Source organism: Culex pipiens, chromosome 1, assembly GCF_016801865.2.
Source record: "Culex pipiens pallens isolate TS chromosome 1, TS_CPP_V2, whole genome shotgun sequence".
Taxonomy (NCBI): domain Eukaryota; kingdom Metazoa; phylum Arthropoda; class Insecta; order Diptera; family Culicidae; genus Culex; species Culex pipiens.
In genome coordinates, this window is record NC_068937.1 from 14,233,101 (window position 1) to 14,250,310 (window position 17,210).

General features: G+C 39.5%; 2 protein-coding genes across 3 annotated transcripts; one reads left to right on the forward strand and one right to left on the reverse strand.

The window, feature by feature from the left end:
* Positions 1–11,392, reverse strand: LOC120427666 (integrin beta-PS). 2 transcript variants are annotated; one of them, XM_039592543.2, is made up of 8 exons: positions 11,200–11,392; positions 7,467–7,977; positions 7,179–7,407; positions 4,018–4,102; positions 2,933–3,367; positions 1,822–2,570; positions 1,287–1,758; positions 1–1,223 (listed from the first exon to the last, which is right to left on the reverse strand). In XM_039592543.2, the coding sequence occupies exons 2-8, from the start codon at positions 7,957–7,959 to the stop codon at positions 1,158–1,160; spliced, it is 2,529 nt and encodes an 842-aa protein (XP_039448477.1). In that variant the 5' UTR covers positions 7,960–7,977; positions 11,200–11,392; the 3' UTR covers positions 1–1,157. The 2 variants fall into 2 exon arrangements, with proteins under 2 accessions (XP_039448477.1, XP_039448476.1); XM_039592542.2 differs by lacking the exon at positions 4,018–4,102 and adding an exon at positions 6,967–7,051 and having other exon boundaries at positions 11,200–11,391.
* Positions 11,393–14,408: 3,016 nt separating this feature from the next.
* On the forward strand, positions 14,409–17,210 carry LOC120427672 (sorting nexin-29). Its single transcript, XM_039592552.2, has 4 exons — positions 14,409–14,902; positions 15,263–16,243; positions 16,411–16,702; positions 16,760–17,210. Exons 1-4 carry the CDS (start codon positions 14,724–14,726, stop codon positions 16,904–16,906), a joined length of 1,599 nt encoding a protein of 532 aa, XP_039448486.1. The 5' UTR covers positions 14,409–14,723; the 3' UTR covers positions 16,907–17,210.

The window sequence follows — 17,210 nt, forward strand, 5'->3', positions numbered from 1 at the left end:
TATTTTTTAAAGTAAGCTCTATATTTTTTAATACAGCAAATCTATCTTTCCGATCTAGAACGTTTTATGTCTACCTCTTGTATCATATAATAGATAATTATCTTTAAATTTGATTGTTTGTTAATACGTACGATTGATTTGCACAAATGAAATCTAATACGAAGAAAAATAAATTATTTACATATTTGAACTAGAAAAAAAAATAAAGAAACAAATCGAGCATGAACGAAAATGGATGAAGGGTTAATTTGTAGCTTTTTTCTTTTCATTTTGTTTTGTTTTGTAATGTTAGCCAAACGGTGTCCACACTCATTAATAAATTAATTGCATTCGCCTTTTTTTCTTTCTATCTGTTTTAGGTCACGACAATTATGTGCGTTTTTTTTGTTCACCGTGTTTGTATTACTGCTCACATCAATAAGATTAATTATATTTAGCCTATCGCAAAATTTGACACATAAACTTCCGTTTTGTTAATACAAATCCGATTTAAATAAGTTGTTGTTTTAAAATATGTTGTTTGTATTTGTTAAATTAAAAATGGCAGCAAACACGAATATAAAAAATCTAACTCTACCGTCCGACGCGCACTCTCTATTGCTTAGTAAATTTTGGCTTTGTATTTAAAAGTTGCTTTCGACTCTCTCTCTCTCTTTTTTTGCTTTCGCTTGGCATAAGTACACTTAAGTATTGTTTGAATCATTTCGATTTGTGTATTCACGCCAACGAGGCTGTCATAGTTAAGAGTTTTTTGTTTTTGTAGTTTAAAGTCTTAAGTTTTCTACCGTTCTACAAGGTTGTATTGTTTGTTTTTCATTTCTTTGAATATTTTAATGCACTTTATGTAAGGCGATTTTGAATTTACGTAAAATTTCTACCAAATTCCTTCGGTGGACTCCTTTTTTTTGTCAATACAATTCCAATAAAAATTCGAACCGGTTCGCGCACTTCCGACAACTTGCAAAGCGTGATCGATCGCAGCACCAGCGCACCGTCGAATACAATAAAATCGGAGATTGAAGCGGAAGCGGTTTCGAAGACTAGTTTGTTTTTGTGACGGGTCTGGGCGGGATCGATCGCGCAGCTTGCCAGCTGCCGGAAGTCGCCGTTTCAAAAAACTGTAAAATTTAGGCACTTTTAAAATTCCATTCAGCTGCCTACTTTCCGGCGTAGGTTGGATTTTTGAACGTGGTCGTCGCCTGCTTGTAGATCGGATTCTCACCCTGTGGAAGGAGAGGGGGGTTAGAATTTGGAGGTTTTTAAGGGGTTTGGAGGTTCAAACGTACCGTATCCCACTTGGCCATCATTCGTTCCTTCTCGAATCGGGCAAACTCCCGTCGATCGTGAATCGTAGTCAACAGCTTCCAGAGCAGTAGTACGGCCAATCCAATCAGAACGACGGCGGCAATGACGGCCAGTACGATACCCAGCATGAACACCTTCGCCGGGCAGTCCGGTTTCTCCTGGGCCTTGACGATCACCTTCTCTCCGCTGTCGTTGTAGATGAACTCGAATCGGCAGTTGTTCTCGTCGAAGAAGGTGCACTTGTTCTCGTCCTTCTCCTCGTCCACTTCGACCTTCTCGACCGGAATCGGCACGAACAGGGTACAGTTGGTAGCGCACTCGGACTCCGTCAGCGGTCCCGTCTTGTACTGCTGGCACTGGACACAGTTCTTGAACTCGTTGCACCGTCCGGAGCACGTGGGACACTTTTCGCAGAAGCGTCCCGAGTAGCGACCTTCCTCCGTAATTTTGCACCTAAAATCATCGTGAATGAGTTTTCCTCTTGCTTCTGTATCGTACCAAAAGAAGACAACTCACCTGCAACCACCGCAGACGCACTCGCCATGTCCGGAACAGATCTCGCCTCCGTTCGGTGGAATGCACGTGTCCGTCGTGGACCGACAGTCGCAAGCCGCTCCCTCCCAGCCATCGTTACAGACGCACTCGCCGCACTCGCAGCGGCCATTCTTCGGCCCCGAACACAGCAGACCCTGCGTCCGGTCGCACGAGAAGTTGTCGCACTCGCAGAACTTGCCCGAGATGACCTCCTCGGCGTTTTCCCGCTTGTCGCACTCGCAAACGCCGCACACGCAATGTCCCCGCCCGTTGCACTCCGTCGAGGTGTTCGTCTGTCGGCACGCTCCCGCGTCCTCAAACTCCTTGTGGATGTCCTTGATGGAGCACTCGCACCGCTCGCCGGTGTAAAAGTCGCCACAGCCGCACACGCCGCACTTGTACGTCCCAACGCCGCTGCACTCCTCCGCATACTCCTTGTACTCCGGGTGGCCCGGCTGCTCGCACGGACAGCTGCACAGCATCTCAATGTCCACCGTCAGGCTCTCGTCGATGCCGACCGGGTAGATCTGCAGCACCTGGTTCCACTCGCGCGGGTTCTCCGGACACTTGAGCAGCGTGATCTCCGCGTCGAACTGCACCAGATCGCCGACCTTGAGGCCGTCGCACTTGTTGCGCTGCTTGCGGACGCCGTCCAGACAGGTCGAGTAGTACTTGACCTCGATCAGGCTGTCCGTGCGGTTGTCCTTCATCTCGACCGAGGAGGAGATTTTCTACGGGGAGAGTTTCTTTAAGTTCTTTTTCTACGGTGGCGCCAAATTTGGTGGTCCAAACTGATTTATTTCCCACTCCCAACATCCGCTCAGATTGTTTTGATTCTTCTGATTGATTGCCAAGCTACAGCACGAGCACCCGTCTAACAATAACATCACAACAATAACACAGAAACGTTCCGTCGGAACATGTTTATTTGTTTGACAGAAAAGATGTTTTCATGGCTTGCTAGTTCAAATGTCACTTGCACGCTTAACTCTGTTTACTCAAATTTCCTTCAATTTTACACAAATATGTTTGGACCCCCAAATTCGCGTAAAATTTAGACAAATGCAAATTCCATTAATCAAAATATACTCACATTGTACTCATCCCGCACCAGCGACACAATGTTGGACGAATCGTTGGACAGCATGGCCGCCGACGAGCCCTCCACCAGCTTTGACAGCCGCTCGTACACCGACAGCTCGTTCTGCGTGACGGCAAAGATCACGTTGATCGCGTTCTCCTTCACCTTCAGGTTGATCTGCGAAATGCTCGGGTAATCCTGAATGGACGAGTGCGTGTACTTGCCGAGCGAGTCCAGGTGGCAGTCGCCGTCGTTCGGCGTGATCACGCCGCCCAGCTTGCCGTCGCCGGCGTAGTGGAAGCCGGCATCCGTCGAGAAGAGCAGCAGGCGGCGCGCCTTCTGGCGCCAGCCGATCTGGTCGCGGCACACCACCGCCTGCATGATCGCGTCGAAGCCACCCTCGGGCGCGTCCAGGTTGCCGGAGACGGCCGCCTGACGGACCTCTTCCTGTTTGTTAGTGAAAAACACGGAAATATTTAGTTTTGCTGAAGTTACGAAATGTTTGAGTCCTTGCAACCCTTTCTTGTTAGAAAAGCAACCCAAAAACTTAAACTAACTTGTTAGTCGTGCACAAATGCGTAACTTTTAACCACATGCAAGTTCACAAAAGCGTTAGACGTTGGATGCAAACCATCGATGAGTTCTACTCCCTGGAAAGTGCATAACTATGATTCGGTGCGTCGCGAGTGAAGTAAATTTAAGTAGTTTCTATTCTAAAAATGAAAAATTAAGCATTTCTAACTGGTTTGAGTGATGTTGTGATGGGGGTTTGCTCCCGATTTAGGGTATTTTCTGGTGAACGAAGGTGATTGCCTTTTAGAAGTAGGGATGTTCAGCTTCCCGGGACACTTTCTACAAGGGGGGAACAAGCTGAAAGTTGGCAGCGCGCAGAGTGTGCGAGTTTCGTAACAGATTGCAACCAATTTAGGGGAAATCGTCAGCAGCGTCGATCGAATCTTCGAGAAATTAGCATTCATGGTCGGGCATGGGTTTGTTGGTTGAGTGTGATTTAAGGTTTTTAGGCAATGAAATTTTGAAGGGGAAACATTTTTTAAACGGGTTTTTTTTATTGTCTTGTTTGCAAAACACCAACTTACTGTGAACCGATTGGTATCCATACTGAGAGGCATGAGATTGTGATAGCCGTAGGGGGCCGCGCACTGGGGGCATGGTTCACGTAGACTGAGGGGGACACGATTTTGACGATTAATTTCTACTGGTGGTCACACACATTTGATGGTCCTAAGCTTGACGCAAAGTTGAACCGTGGCGTGGTCATGCTCTAATGTTGTGAAGTTTTCGCGTGAAATTAAACTTCTAGATTTACCTTTTTCGAAATTGTTGGTTTGTTTGCTCTACCTTACTCTCATCGTTCATCAATTATGTAACAATAACATTGAGTACAACACATACATGCACTAAATGGAACATACAACAGTAACAGACAACGGTACAACAAAGACAACAGGGATTACATCTAACAGAAAAGGAATGTCCAAATCTCTTGCGAAAGTTTTCGTCATTTTTGTCAACAGGATTTAAGAAAAACATTCCAGATTGTTCATTTTATTACCCAAAACTGGGTAGCTTCTAATCGCCGATTATAAACGATAACTCATTTTTAAAATCTTCTTAAATCGATTCCATTCAACCAAATCGTGTTAAATGTTCAATGCCAAGAATATATTATTTGAAAATTCACTTCATTATAGTTTTTTTAAATACTAAAATTTTCACATTTTTTCAATATGGGTATCAAACGAAGCTTTTTCACATTAATAGAGGTTATTTTGGAAAATACTGAAATTTTCACAAAATACCGTATTTTTCCAGAATACTCAATTTTTTTAAATTTGCACTATGGGTATCAAACGACGCAAAATTTGTTATGAAGCATACACAACTTGAATGTGAAGCATGCAACATTTCGCTTCGTTTGATACCCATATTGCATATTTTTATAATTTGTGTATTTTTGAATAAAATACATTATTTTGTGATATTTTTTGTATTTTTCAATAAAAAAAAACTGTAATCAATTGAAAAAGCATGCAAAATATCCTAGTTTGACACCCATATTGCTTATTTAAAAAATGAGTATTTTAGAAAGGATACGGTAATTTGTGGAAATGTTAGTATTTTTCAACAAACAAAAATCATACCAAATTTCGCTTAGTTTCATACTCATATTGCAAATATTAGAAAAAATACGGTATTTTGTGAAAATTTTAGTATCTTCAACAAAAGTCTAATAAAGTGAAAAAGCATGCAAAATTTCACTTTGTTTTATATCCATATTGCACATTTTAAAAATTGGAGTAGTTTCAAAAAAATACGGTATTTTGTGGAAATTTTAGTATTTTTCAAAAAAAAACTCTTATGAAGTGAAAATCATACCAAATTTCGCTTCGTTTAAAACCCATACTGAAAAATTTTAAAGTTTTCGCATTTTAAAAAAAATACGGTATTCTGTGAAAATTTTAGTATTTTCAAAAAATAAAAATCTAATAAAGTGAAAAAGCTTACACAATTTTGCTTTGTTTTATACCCATATTTCATATTTAAAAAATTTGAGTATTTTCGAAAAAATACGGTAATTTGTGAAAATGTTAATATTTTTCAATAAAAAAAACTCTTATGAAGTGAAAAGGATACCAAATTTTGTTTTGTTTAGTTTGCAAATTAAGAAAATTTTAGCATTTTAGAAAAAAATGTATTTTGTTGGTATTTTGTGAAAAATTTAGTGCTTTAAAAAAATCGAATAAAGTGATAAAGCATACAAAATATCGCTTCGTTTTATACCCACACTGCATATTTTAAAAAAATTAGTATTTTCGAAAAAAAAAGTAATTTGTGAAAATTTTAATATTTTAAAAAAAACTTTTATGAAGTGAAAAGCACATCAAATTTCGCTTCGTTTAATACCAACATTGCATTTTTTTAATTTTCATGTTAAAAAAAATACGGTATTTTGTGAAAGTTCTAGTATTTTCAATGGAAAAATTCTAATAAAGTGAAAAAGCATACAAAATTTCTCTTCGTTTGATACCCATATTGCAAATAATGAAAATTTGAATACTTAAAAAATACGGTATTTTGTAAACAATTTTTAATATTAATACTTTGAAACTAACTACATTTTCAAAAAAAATATAGTTTTAGTGAAAGCATTAAAAATTTAACACAATTTGGTTGAATTAAGTCGATTTTAGAAAGATAGAATTATCGAAATAACGATAACGAAAGATAAAAGAACGCTCCCTTTGTGTCACTTTTGCGGCTTTCTCACCAAACGTCAAACGCCGGGTGAACTTGGAAAAGCCATTGAAATTACCCCTTTTTAGGAAAAAAGGATAGAAAGTACCCGTTTGAGGGATAGTTCTCATTACAATAGTCAATAGCCACTATTTTGCTTAGCACACTTCTTTCCAATTTAGCGTGTACGAATGACAGCTTAATGCGCATTTTGAAAGCTGTCAGTTGCACGCTTAACTTTTCGGCTGATATTTGGAATAATTTTGATAAACATGACGAAAACTTTATCACGAGATGTCAAGCAAAACAATGCGAATGCGCCAATGACGAAGCGTAAACAAATCTATTTGTTTACACTTCGTTTTTCGGCCCATTTACATGGTTTCGCTGGATTTGTAATGACAGAACGAATACAACGAACAACAAAAAGGAAACTAAAGTGGGAAATTGGCTTAAATTGCTGGAATTTTGTTTGAAAAAACTAAAGAATCAATTCTACGAACAAATGTACTGAGTAACCTTGAAATGAAAAATATAAGGCAATATTTGTAAAATGAAAGAAATGAAATAAATACAAAAGATGAGTGTTTTCCGAGAAACCTAAGAGAGCCAAAAGTACAAAAATAATGAGATTGAAAAGAAACCGATAATGAAAGTAAAAAACCCTCAAGCACAGCTCGGCACTACCGTTCATCAACTAAAGAGGAAACCCCCACAAATTATAAGATACACAATCTACACCCATCGAGAAGAACTAGAATGCCCGATTTCAAAAATCTTTGTTCACTTACGGAGAACCGCGCCGTGTCCACACTGAGCGTCATGTGGTTCTTGTACCCGTACGGCGCTTCGCACTGGTCACAGGGCCTCAGCAGCCTAGAGTTTAACGGACAGATCGTTTTAGTTTAATAATCGGGAGGAGGCGCGCGCGAGCACGAGAGCATGACCGGAACCGGACGTCCTTTCAAAAACACTTTTTACACGCTCAAACTGGAGTACTTACTTTTTCGGCACCGTCGAGACGTACGGCATGAGCACCTTGTCGACGAAGGAGCCAAAGCCGAGCCGGAAGTTGCTGGTGATGCGGTTCATCTCCTCGGCTAGTTGGTCTCCCAGGGTGGAGAGCTTCTGCTTGTCGTCCTCCATGGACTTGGACAAGTCCATAAGGTAGTACAGATCGACGGGGTAGTCCTCGGCCTGGGTGTACTTGACGTCCAGCTTGTAGACCTCGTCTGGAAATTGAGGGGGTGTCGTTAGCTTTTCAGTTCTTGGATGTAAACCAAAGTCTTACTAATTCTCAGCTTGAGCTGAACTCGCTGCGGGTAGATCTGGACGATGTTGCTTCCACTGGCACTCGAACTCGACGAGCTCGAAGAGCTCGACGAGCTGTGGTGCGACGACGAGCTCGACGAACTCGACGACCAGTGGCTCTCCTCGTAACCTTCCCCGGCGATCGCAACGCCACCCTTGGAGGCCTTGCTCAGCTCGCGCGCCTCGATCTTGATGAACTCATTGCTCGGATCAACGGTGTACTCCTCCGGGCAGTACTGCGCTCCAATCCCTGCCCCGTGGCACCGCGCCTTGGTGAAGTTCGGCTGCGAACACCACCGGCAGTTGCTCGTCTGGATGCAGTCCCGGCAGGACAGCTTGCCGGGGCACGTCAGCTGCGAGGACGAGGCCGCCGGCGAGGACTGACTGGCGGCGTACGCCACGCACAGGCTTACCACCAGAAGGGCGGAGGCGATCGTGCGGAGCGATCGCGAGGTCGTTATTGCCATCATCATCGCGTGATGATGAAGAGTCTGGAAGTGATAGAGAGGGAAGGGGGATCGCATGTTAGAAGCAATAAAACTCCATCTGGTTTTGCTATAGAGCGTGTCCGGGAAGATATGAATGCTCGGCTTTATCGAGATGGACTTTCTCTGCCGGGTTCACTTCTTGGCGAAGATAAGAGACGCACTTGTTTGACTCTTGCGCAATTATCTTGTTGAACTTGAGTGAACTAGACAAGAATTAAACGTAATTATGGGTAATTTTATAATGGAGACTGACTTCTAATCATTTCAAGTGTGTTCACAAATTAACATTCCCCTGTTTTCTCAATTTAGCGTGCAAATGACATTTCAACTGGGCGCTGCCAAAATTTGACAGATTGGTACACTGTGAGGAAGAATTACTCATTTCTTTATACTGTTTAAGTCGGAGACACTCGTTTTTTGTGTATCTCAAGTAGCGTCTGCTTCAATATCTTCTTCTCTTCGATGGAGGTCAAGGCATCTTCTTTCGCCAAGCCGCTGAGTAGGAAGTGTACGACACACATTCGCTACACCAAACAAACACGCTCAGTGCGGTGATATTTTTATAATTTCACCTGACTCAGCTGTCTCTTCACCGTCGCAAGTCGTGGTTTCACTTCGCTTTTGGCACGCGTCTTGCGTCTCCTCAGGTTCAACGCAGCGAGTTGGGTATCTCCCAGACCAACGGATCTTCAAACACCTTAACATTCGGTGACTGAGCTTGTTTTGTTTATTCGCCTTCGTCACTTGCTTACGTCATTCGGCGCGACTTGACGCGGTTTCGTGGAAATGTGGTCAACCTAATCGTGATTCATCGCGCGCTGCAATCATTGCCAATCAAACAGATCGCGAGTCAGCGCCCGAGTCCCGAGAAACCGCATTACCGTTTTTATCTCCACGCAAGAGCGTGGGGTTTGTCCTTAAAGAACTGGTTCCTTTCTTTCGCTGCTGGTTTTTGAGCTTTGCTGCACGAAATATCGTGCAAGATTGTGGGCGATACTCTCCGGTGGTGATGTATTAATATTTATGTTCGTTAATCGATGCATGCTGGTGTGAGACTCTGACGATCTGGTTCTGTACGAACGCGCAGACAGTGGGCTGTCGTCGGGCGTTCCCGGTATTTTTGAATGAGTAGATCGGTGCGATGCAATCTTATCTTTTGCAACGATAAGTCACAGCGGTGATGATATCAGTTTATCACTTGCCTAAAGATGCCTCGCAAATTTGATTGATTCTGGAAAAAATGTGTTCGTTCACATCAAACTTGTTGACGTTTTGACTCCTTTGTCACTGATTTGATAGCTGCTCGATTGATCTGTGAAGACTGTTTTAATAAAATTTGTTGATGTTTTGACGCCTTTGTCACTGATTTGATAGTTTCTCGACTGGTCGTGAAGACTGTTTTGATCAAATTTGTTGATGTTTTGACGCCTTTGTCACTGATTTGACAGTTTATCGACTGATCCGTGAAGACTGTTTTGATCAAATTTGTTGATGTTTTGACTCCTTTGTCACTGATTTGACAGTTTATCGACTGATCCTTGAAGACTGTTTTGATCAAATTTGTTGATGTTTTGACTCTTTTGTCACCGATTTGATAGTTTTTCGATCGGTCGTGAAGACTGTTTTGATCAAATTTATTGTTGTTTTGACTCATTTGTCACCGATTTGACAGTTTCTCTATTGATCGGTGAAGTCTGCTTTGATCAAATTTGTTGATGTTTCGATTCTTTTGCCACTGAGTTGATAGCTGCTCGAATGATCCGTGAAGACTGTTTTGATCAAATTTGTTGATGTTTTGACTCCTTTGTTGATAGATTCTCCATGATCGTTGAAGACTGTTTTGATCAAATTTGTTGATGTTTTGACTCCTTTGTCACTGATTTGATAGTTTCTCGATTGATCCGTGAAGACTGTTTTGATCAAATTTGTTGATGTTTTGACTCCTTTGTCACTGATTTGATAGTTTCTCGATTGATCCGTGAAGACTGCTTTGATCAAATTTGTTGATGTTTTGACTCATTTGTCACTGATTTGTTAGTTTCTCGATTGATCCGTGAAGAATGTTTTGATCAAATTTGTTGATGTTTTGACTCCTCCGTGAAGATAGTTTTGATCAAATTTGTTGATGTTTTAACTCATTTGTCACTTGATTGACATCTGCACGATCAATCCGAGAAGACTGTTTTGATCAAATTTGTTGATGTTTTGACTCATTTGTCACTGATTTGATAGTTTCTCGACTGATCCGTGAAGGCTGTTTTGATCAAATTTGTTGATGTTTTAACTCTGTTGTCACTTGATTGATCCGTAATGACTGTTTTGATCGAATTTGTTGATGTTTTGACTCCTTTGTCACTGATTTGTTAGTTTCTCGATTGATCCGTGAAGAATGTTTTGATCAAATTTGTTGATGTTTTGACTCCTTTGTTGATAGATTCTCCATGATCCGTGAAGACTGCTTTGATCAAATTTGTTGATGTTTTGACGCATCTGTCACTAATTTGATAGTTGCTCCGTTTCAATTTTACTCTTCTGCCATCTTCCCACGATCGCGATGGTTGCTTTGATGACAAAACTGCATTCCTCCTCGGGCCCACTGTCCGGGCGTCAATGCGTCGGTGTACGTGACTGTGTGTGCAACGGCGGAAGGCGGCCGCGCGTGTACCAACAAGTTCCTTTGTCAGTGTATTCAACGCACACACTCACTCGCAGCTCTCTGCTTCTTTTCTGCGTATTCTTTCCCCTTTTCTTAGCGCAGCAGCTCCTCGATGATTCAACATCTGGTGCGGAAAGGGTTCAATTTTTATGAATAGATGCATTTTTTCCACCAGGTCACCGGTCCGGGCTGTGGCCTCGTTGCCAAACGTCCGCGAAGCGGACCGTGGCCGCCACTGGGACCGGGCCGTGACGAGATAACGAGACTTGTGTAAACAAATCCATCCGCTCACACTGTGTTGTCTCCTCCTTCTCTGCTGCCCACATACGAAAAGAAAAAATCGCCATTTTCCTGCCTGGCCTGCCTGCTCCGAAACGGAACTTCCAGGTTCCACCTTTTTTCGGGGCAACGGCACCGAACTGGCCTCGTTTTCCACCGTGGGGAGTGCCCATTTTCTTCGCCACTTGAAAAATTTCAATCGTTCTCGCACACCCAGAAAGCTTCCTCCGTCCAAAAACGGAAGAAATTATTTCGGTCCATCGCGATGACTTCAGCGGCGCGGAACTTACCGGAAACTTAAAACTAAACACTGCAAGGTGACGTTTGGTCGCGAAGGCACTATTACGGATCTCAGCAGGCACGGTGTTTGCACTGAAAATTTCACTTTCAATGCATTTTTTCCTTTTCCTTTTATTTTTTCAGTGAAAAAAAAACTCGCGAGAGAAACGCCCGACCTGCGACCGACTCGGACGACGGAAAGTGACGGAATGAAGAGCGCAAATGAATGAAGTGACAGATAGAGTGGATAAAAGAAGGTGCGAGGATGAATGGGAAAAGTGAGTTCCTTTACCTCTTGTCAGGGATGTAACCTGAAATTTCTCAAATTCTTAAATTCTTTAAATTCTTTAAATTCTTTAAATTCTTTAATTTTTTTAAATTCTTTGAATTCCTTAAATTCTTTAAATTCTTTCAATTCTTTAAATTCTTTAAATTCTTTAAATTCTGTAAATTCTGTGAATTCTTTAAATTCTTTGAATTCTTTAAATTCTTTAATTCTTTAAATTCTTTAAATTCTTTAATTTCTTTAAATTCTTTAAATTGTTTAAATTGTTTAAATTCTTAAAAGTCTTTAAATTCTTTAAATTCTTTAAATTCTTTAAATTCTTTAAATTCTTTAAATTCTTAAAATTCTTAAAATTCTTAAAATTCTTAAAATTCTTTAAATTCTTTAAATTCTTTAAATTCTTTAAATTCTTTAAATTCTTTAAATTCTTTAAATTCTTTAAATTCTTTAAATTCTTTAAATTCTTTAAATTCTTTAAATTCTTTAAATTCTTTAAATTCTTTAAATTCTTTAAATTCTTTAAATTCTTTAAATTCTTTAAATTCTTTAAATTCTTTAAATTCTTTAAATTCTTTAAATTCTTTAAATTTTTTAAATTCTTTAAATTCTTTAAATTCTTTAAATTCTTTAAATTCTTTAAATTCTTTAAATTCTTTAAATTCTTTAAATTCTTTAAATTCTTTAAATTCTTTAAATTCTTTAAATTCTTTAAATTCTTTAAATTCTTTAAATTCTTTAAATTCTTTAAATTCTTTAAATTCTTTAAATTCTTTAAATTCTTTAAATTCTTTAAATTCTTTAAATTCTTTAAATTCTTTAAATTCTTTAAATTCTTTAAATTCTTTAAATTCTTTAAATTCTTTAAATTCTTTAAATTCTTTAAATTCTTTAAATTCTTTAAATTCTTTAAATTCTTTAAATTCTTTAAATTCTTTAAATTCTTTAAATTCTTTAAATTCTTTAAATTCTTTAAATTCTTTAAATTCTTTGAATTCTTTAAATTCTTTAAATTCAAATTCTTTTAATTCTTTTAATTCTTTAAATTCTTGAAATTCTTCAAATTCTTAAAAAATTCTTGCAATAATTTAAATTCTTTAAATTCTGTAAATTCTTTAAATTCTTTAAATTCTTTAAATTCTTTAAATTTTTTAAATTCTTTAAATTCTTTAAATTCTTTAAATTTTTTAAATTCTTTAAATTCTTTAAATTCTTTAAATTCTTTTAATTCTTTTAATTCTTTAAATTCTTGAAATTATTAAAATTCTTTAAATTCTTTAAATTCTTCAAATTCTTAAAAAATTCTTTCAATAATTTAAATTCTTTAAATTCTTTAAATTCTTTAAATTCTTTTAATTCTTTAAATTCTTTAAATTCTTTAAATTCTTTAAATTCTTTAAATTCTTTAAATTCTTTAAATTCTTTAAATTCTTTAAATTCTTTAAATTCTTTAAATTCTTTAAATTCTTTAAATTCTTTAAATTCTTTAAATTCTTTAAATTCTTTAAATTCTTCAAATTCTTCAAATTCTTTACTTTAGTTAAATTCTTTAAATTCTTAAAAAAATCTTTCAATAATTTAAATTCTTAAAAAAATCTTTCAATAATTTAAATTCTTAAAATTCTTAAAATTCTTAAAATTCTTAAAATTCTTAAAATTCTTAAAATTCTTAAAAATCTTAAAATTCCTAAAATTCTTAAAATTCTTAAAATTCTTAAAATTCTTTACTTCTTTAAATTCTTTACATTCTTTAAATTTTTAAGTTCTTAACATTCTTTAAATTTTTAAATTCTTTAAATTATTTAAATTCTTCAAATTCTTTAAATTCTTTAAATTCTGGAATTCTAAAATTTTTAAATTCCTAAATTTAGATTTTAAAATTTTTGTTGTAAATTCCGAGTTAAATTCTTATTTTTGAATTCTTATTTTAATGTTCTCATTTAAAAATGCTTATTTCAAAATACAAATTTTCAAATCCATATTTTAACATTCTCATTTTTAAATTTTATTTTTAAAATTCTTACTATAAAATTCTGATTTTAAAATTCTATTAAAAAAATTATTCATAAATTGAAAAAAATAAATTAAATCAAAAATTAAAAATTATTTTTTAAAATTCCTGTTCTTAATTTTTGTATAATAATTTTAGATTAAATTTTCAAAAGCTCTTATCTACGTAGGCAACCCATGATTTTTAGGTTGTTTTGAAAATTTACTCTGGAATTGAAAAATCTATCCTTTGAAACGTGACAGCTTCGTACACTCTGACGCGAACTTACTCATTTTATGATTAAAACCTATCAAAAAGAATATGTTGAGCAGCCTTGTCTGTAATTGAATATAACGTGTAATTATTTAAGTTACACGTTTATGAAAAATTACTTCGCGTTGCTGTCAACAAATACACTATAAGGCTTTCTAGGCCCAGTGAAAAAATATAATTTAACTCAAAAATGACGAACTCCTCGTCACAGTATCCTGATGCAAACAAAGATCGAGCTGTAGCTGTCACAGCCCTGCGATGTATGTTGGCTGACATATCGGGCAGTCAGTCAAAAAACCCAGCTAGAAGTCGCTTGACAATTTTTTTTTGCTAGAAAGAGATAGGAATCCTGATGCAAACAAACGTCCAGCTGTCATGTAAATATACTTTGAATGTGTTGGTAAATTTCTGACTAGAAAGCCTTATAAAAAAAGATGTTTGAACAAAAGTTATGTTTTGACTGTATTTTTTAAAAAGGTGTAAGTAACAAATGAAATGTGCTAATAAAATCAAATGATTTTTACACTGTGCCCCGAGTCACTCACAATTCACCCAACTTTGACAGCTGCCCAACCAAAACACGTACACTCTCACACTTTTTTAGTCACTCACAACTACCACGCACCACGACGCCCTCAAAAAAGCGTGTGTAATGTTCGCGCAACCTTCGAACAGTTTGCAGTTCGCGGGCACAGAGAGTGTCTCTTTTTTGTGGTAGTCAGTTCAGAGTCGTCTGGAAAGCAAAATAAAAAAAAATATTACAAGTCTGGGACGAAAACAATCTCCACTTGCGAATTTCTGAGTCATCCCGGAGCGGTTCCAGCGGGGGAATCCACCCTAGTTTGGGGGATGTGATCGTGCCAGCGAGACGTGCAGGACTTTGGGACCAAAGGGTTCACAGGAAGTGAGTTGTGGTCTGCTGATTTCGCTCAAGGCCACCCCCAACCAGTCAAAAGTAATTACTTTGCCGTGGTCGAGCTCGAGGGGATATGGTTGGGATGAGCAATTTCTTTCTGGATCCACCCCTGCTCGGCGGCATCAGCGCGGCGGATGCCAAACGGCACGAAATCGAGCGCAAGACCCTGTCCGACGAGCTGCTGGCCGTGGTCAAAGAGTGCCAGAAGAAGTACGGCAGCAAGACGGAGCTCGCGACGGAGAATGATTCGAGGTGGGTTTTGTTTGTTTTGATTTGGGTTAATTTATTCGTTGGCATTTAGTTGTTTTTTTTTTGTTGAAATGTGAATAATAATGCGTAAGAGTGTATAGCTCTTTTCAAAACAAATATTGAGTTAAGATATCTACGCGTGTAACTAGCTGTCAAATTGATGTTGTCAAATAACGCTATACACACATATTTCTGTTTACTCAAAATAAAATGTGACCTAACGGCAAAACAATTTGAAATGCAAATGTTTAGCGTTTATTGCACTGCTTGCAGTGGTGATTCACACTCACTCAAGATAACGGCAATTCTATTTTAAACAGCCTAATGAGATTACAATTACAACACTTACTTTTACACTTGTAGAATCGTCCTGCTGTGCGACACCTGGGAACGGGTGCTGACGCACGGGCTCAAATCCAACAGCTCGGTGCTGAAAAACGTTACGGATCTGATGGCTGGCGGCAGCCAAGAGGTTCCCGTCTTCTGGGACTTTGCCTACAAACACCTCACGAACCACGAGAAGGAGCGCTTCTCGACGCTGCGGCACGTGTGGACCAATGGCGGCAAGGGAAAGTCGCTGCTGCGAGCCGTGCTGAACGAAAGAGCGCTGGAACGGTACATGCTGATGTGGCTTGGGGATGAGAAAATATTGGAGGAGAGTTACGAAAGTTGGGCGTTGATCAGGGACGGGGAATTTGCCGGACTCTTGCCGAACATGGCCGCCGGGTTGAGGACGATTCTGTTTGCGATATCAATCGACGCTCCGGAACTGAACGCTCCCACCAAGGTCCGTCCGATTAAGGTCGAACCCATCATAGCCGCGCCTCCTCCGGCACCTCCCGCTCGTAAGATCAACGCCGTCCCTCGGGAGATCCTCGACGAGCCCAGCCAGCCGGTCCTGAACCTGTCCTCTTCACCCACCATCAGCAGTTCCCAGCCTCGACGACCTCCGGCAACGTCCAGCATCGACATCATCCGGGAGTACACCCACGTGGAGCGCGAACAGGCGGCCTACTCCGTCGAGGATGCCCTCAACAGTCTCTCTATCGGTCGGCAGAGGAGCCGCGAGTCGACCGGTCCTCCAACCGGCCAGACCGCCCGGAGTCCGGACAACGCGCTGGAAGCTTCGGAAGACAGTATTATGTCGCTGGACGTGTCCAACGTGACCACGTCGACGCTCAACACCTCCAGCACGTCCTGCTCGGAATCGTCGGCGACGCAGGACATTGGGGAAGAGCACGATCCGGAACGGTGCACGGCGCTGGTGGACCGACTCAAGCGGAAGCTGACCGACTCTGAGGAACGCTGCCAGATGCTGGAGGCGCGAGTGGCCGAACTGAGCTTGTGAGTTTTTTTTCTTTTTAAGTTTTATTCCTACTATTTCTTCAAAGCAAATTACACTCCGTTGCTTCCGAAACAAGTTAACTGTCATTTGCTGATAAACTGTCAAACCCAAATACACGCTAACCAAAATCAAGTCATTTAACAATTAAAATTCGACAAATTCTCAGAGAAAACCACCGCCTCCGGATGCTGACCCGCCCGAACCGGCTCTCGATGATGCACTTCCAAATCGTGATCCCGAAGGCGATTCTCCGCACGCCGGTGAGCGGCCGACGGCGGGCGCACTACTGCTACGAAATCCGGATAGCCCCGGCCAGCGCGACGGGCCCGGACACCGAAACGTGCTGGTCCGTGTTCCGGCGGTACAGCGAGTTCCTGCGGCTGCACAAGCGCCTCCAGAAGGAGCACCCCACCGTCAAGACGTTGGACTTTCCGCCAAAGAAGAAGATCGGGAATATGGTACTACGATTCATTTATAAAATTAAAAACAAATTTGACAAAAAAAAATATTTTTAGAATCCTCAATTCGTGGAGCAACGGCGCCAGCGATTGCAGGTTTATCTGAACAGCCTGTTCATCACCGTGCTGCCGGAGGTGTCCGCGTGCAACACCCGGTCACAGCTGGAGGCGGCGTTCCCATTTTTGAGCGATGCACGTTTGTAGAGCGAACGAAATAGATTTGTAGGAAATAAAAAAGTGTATTTAACGATATTTTCGAAACCAGCAGCGTGGATATTATCAGAAAAAAATAATTCAATGAATTTAATACCGAAGTAAGCGGAAAGTGATGATCAAACTTCTTTACGGATAAGTTGTAATGGGGCTTAAAGCAAACGAAAATATCCATGAAAATATCTTACCCATATAGCATATTCAAGTGACTAAACAATTTTTGTTTGGGATGTTTCGACGACCATCACTTCATTAATCGTGTATACTTCACAAACAAAGTGTTTCGTGTTAGCTG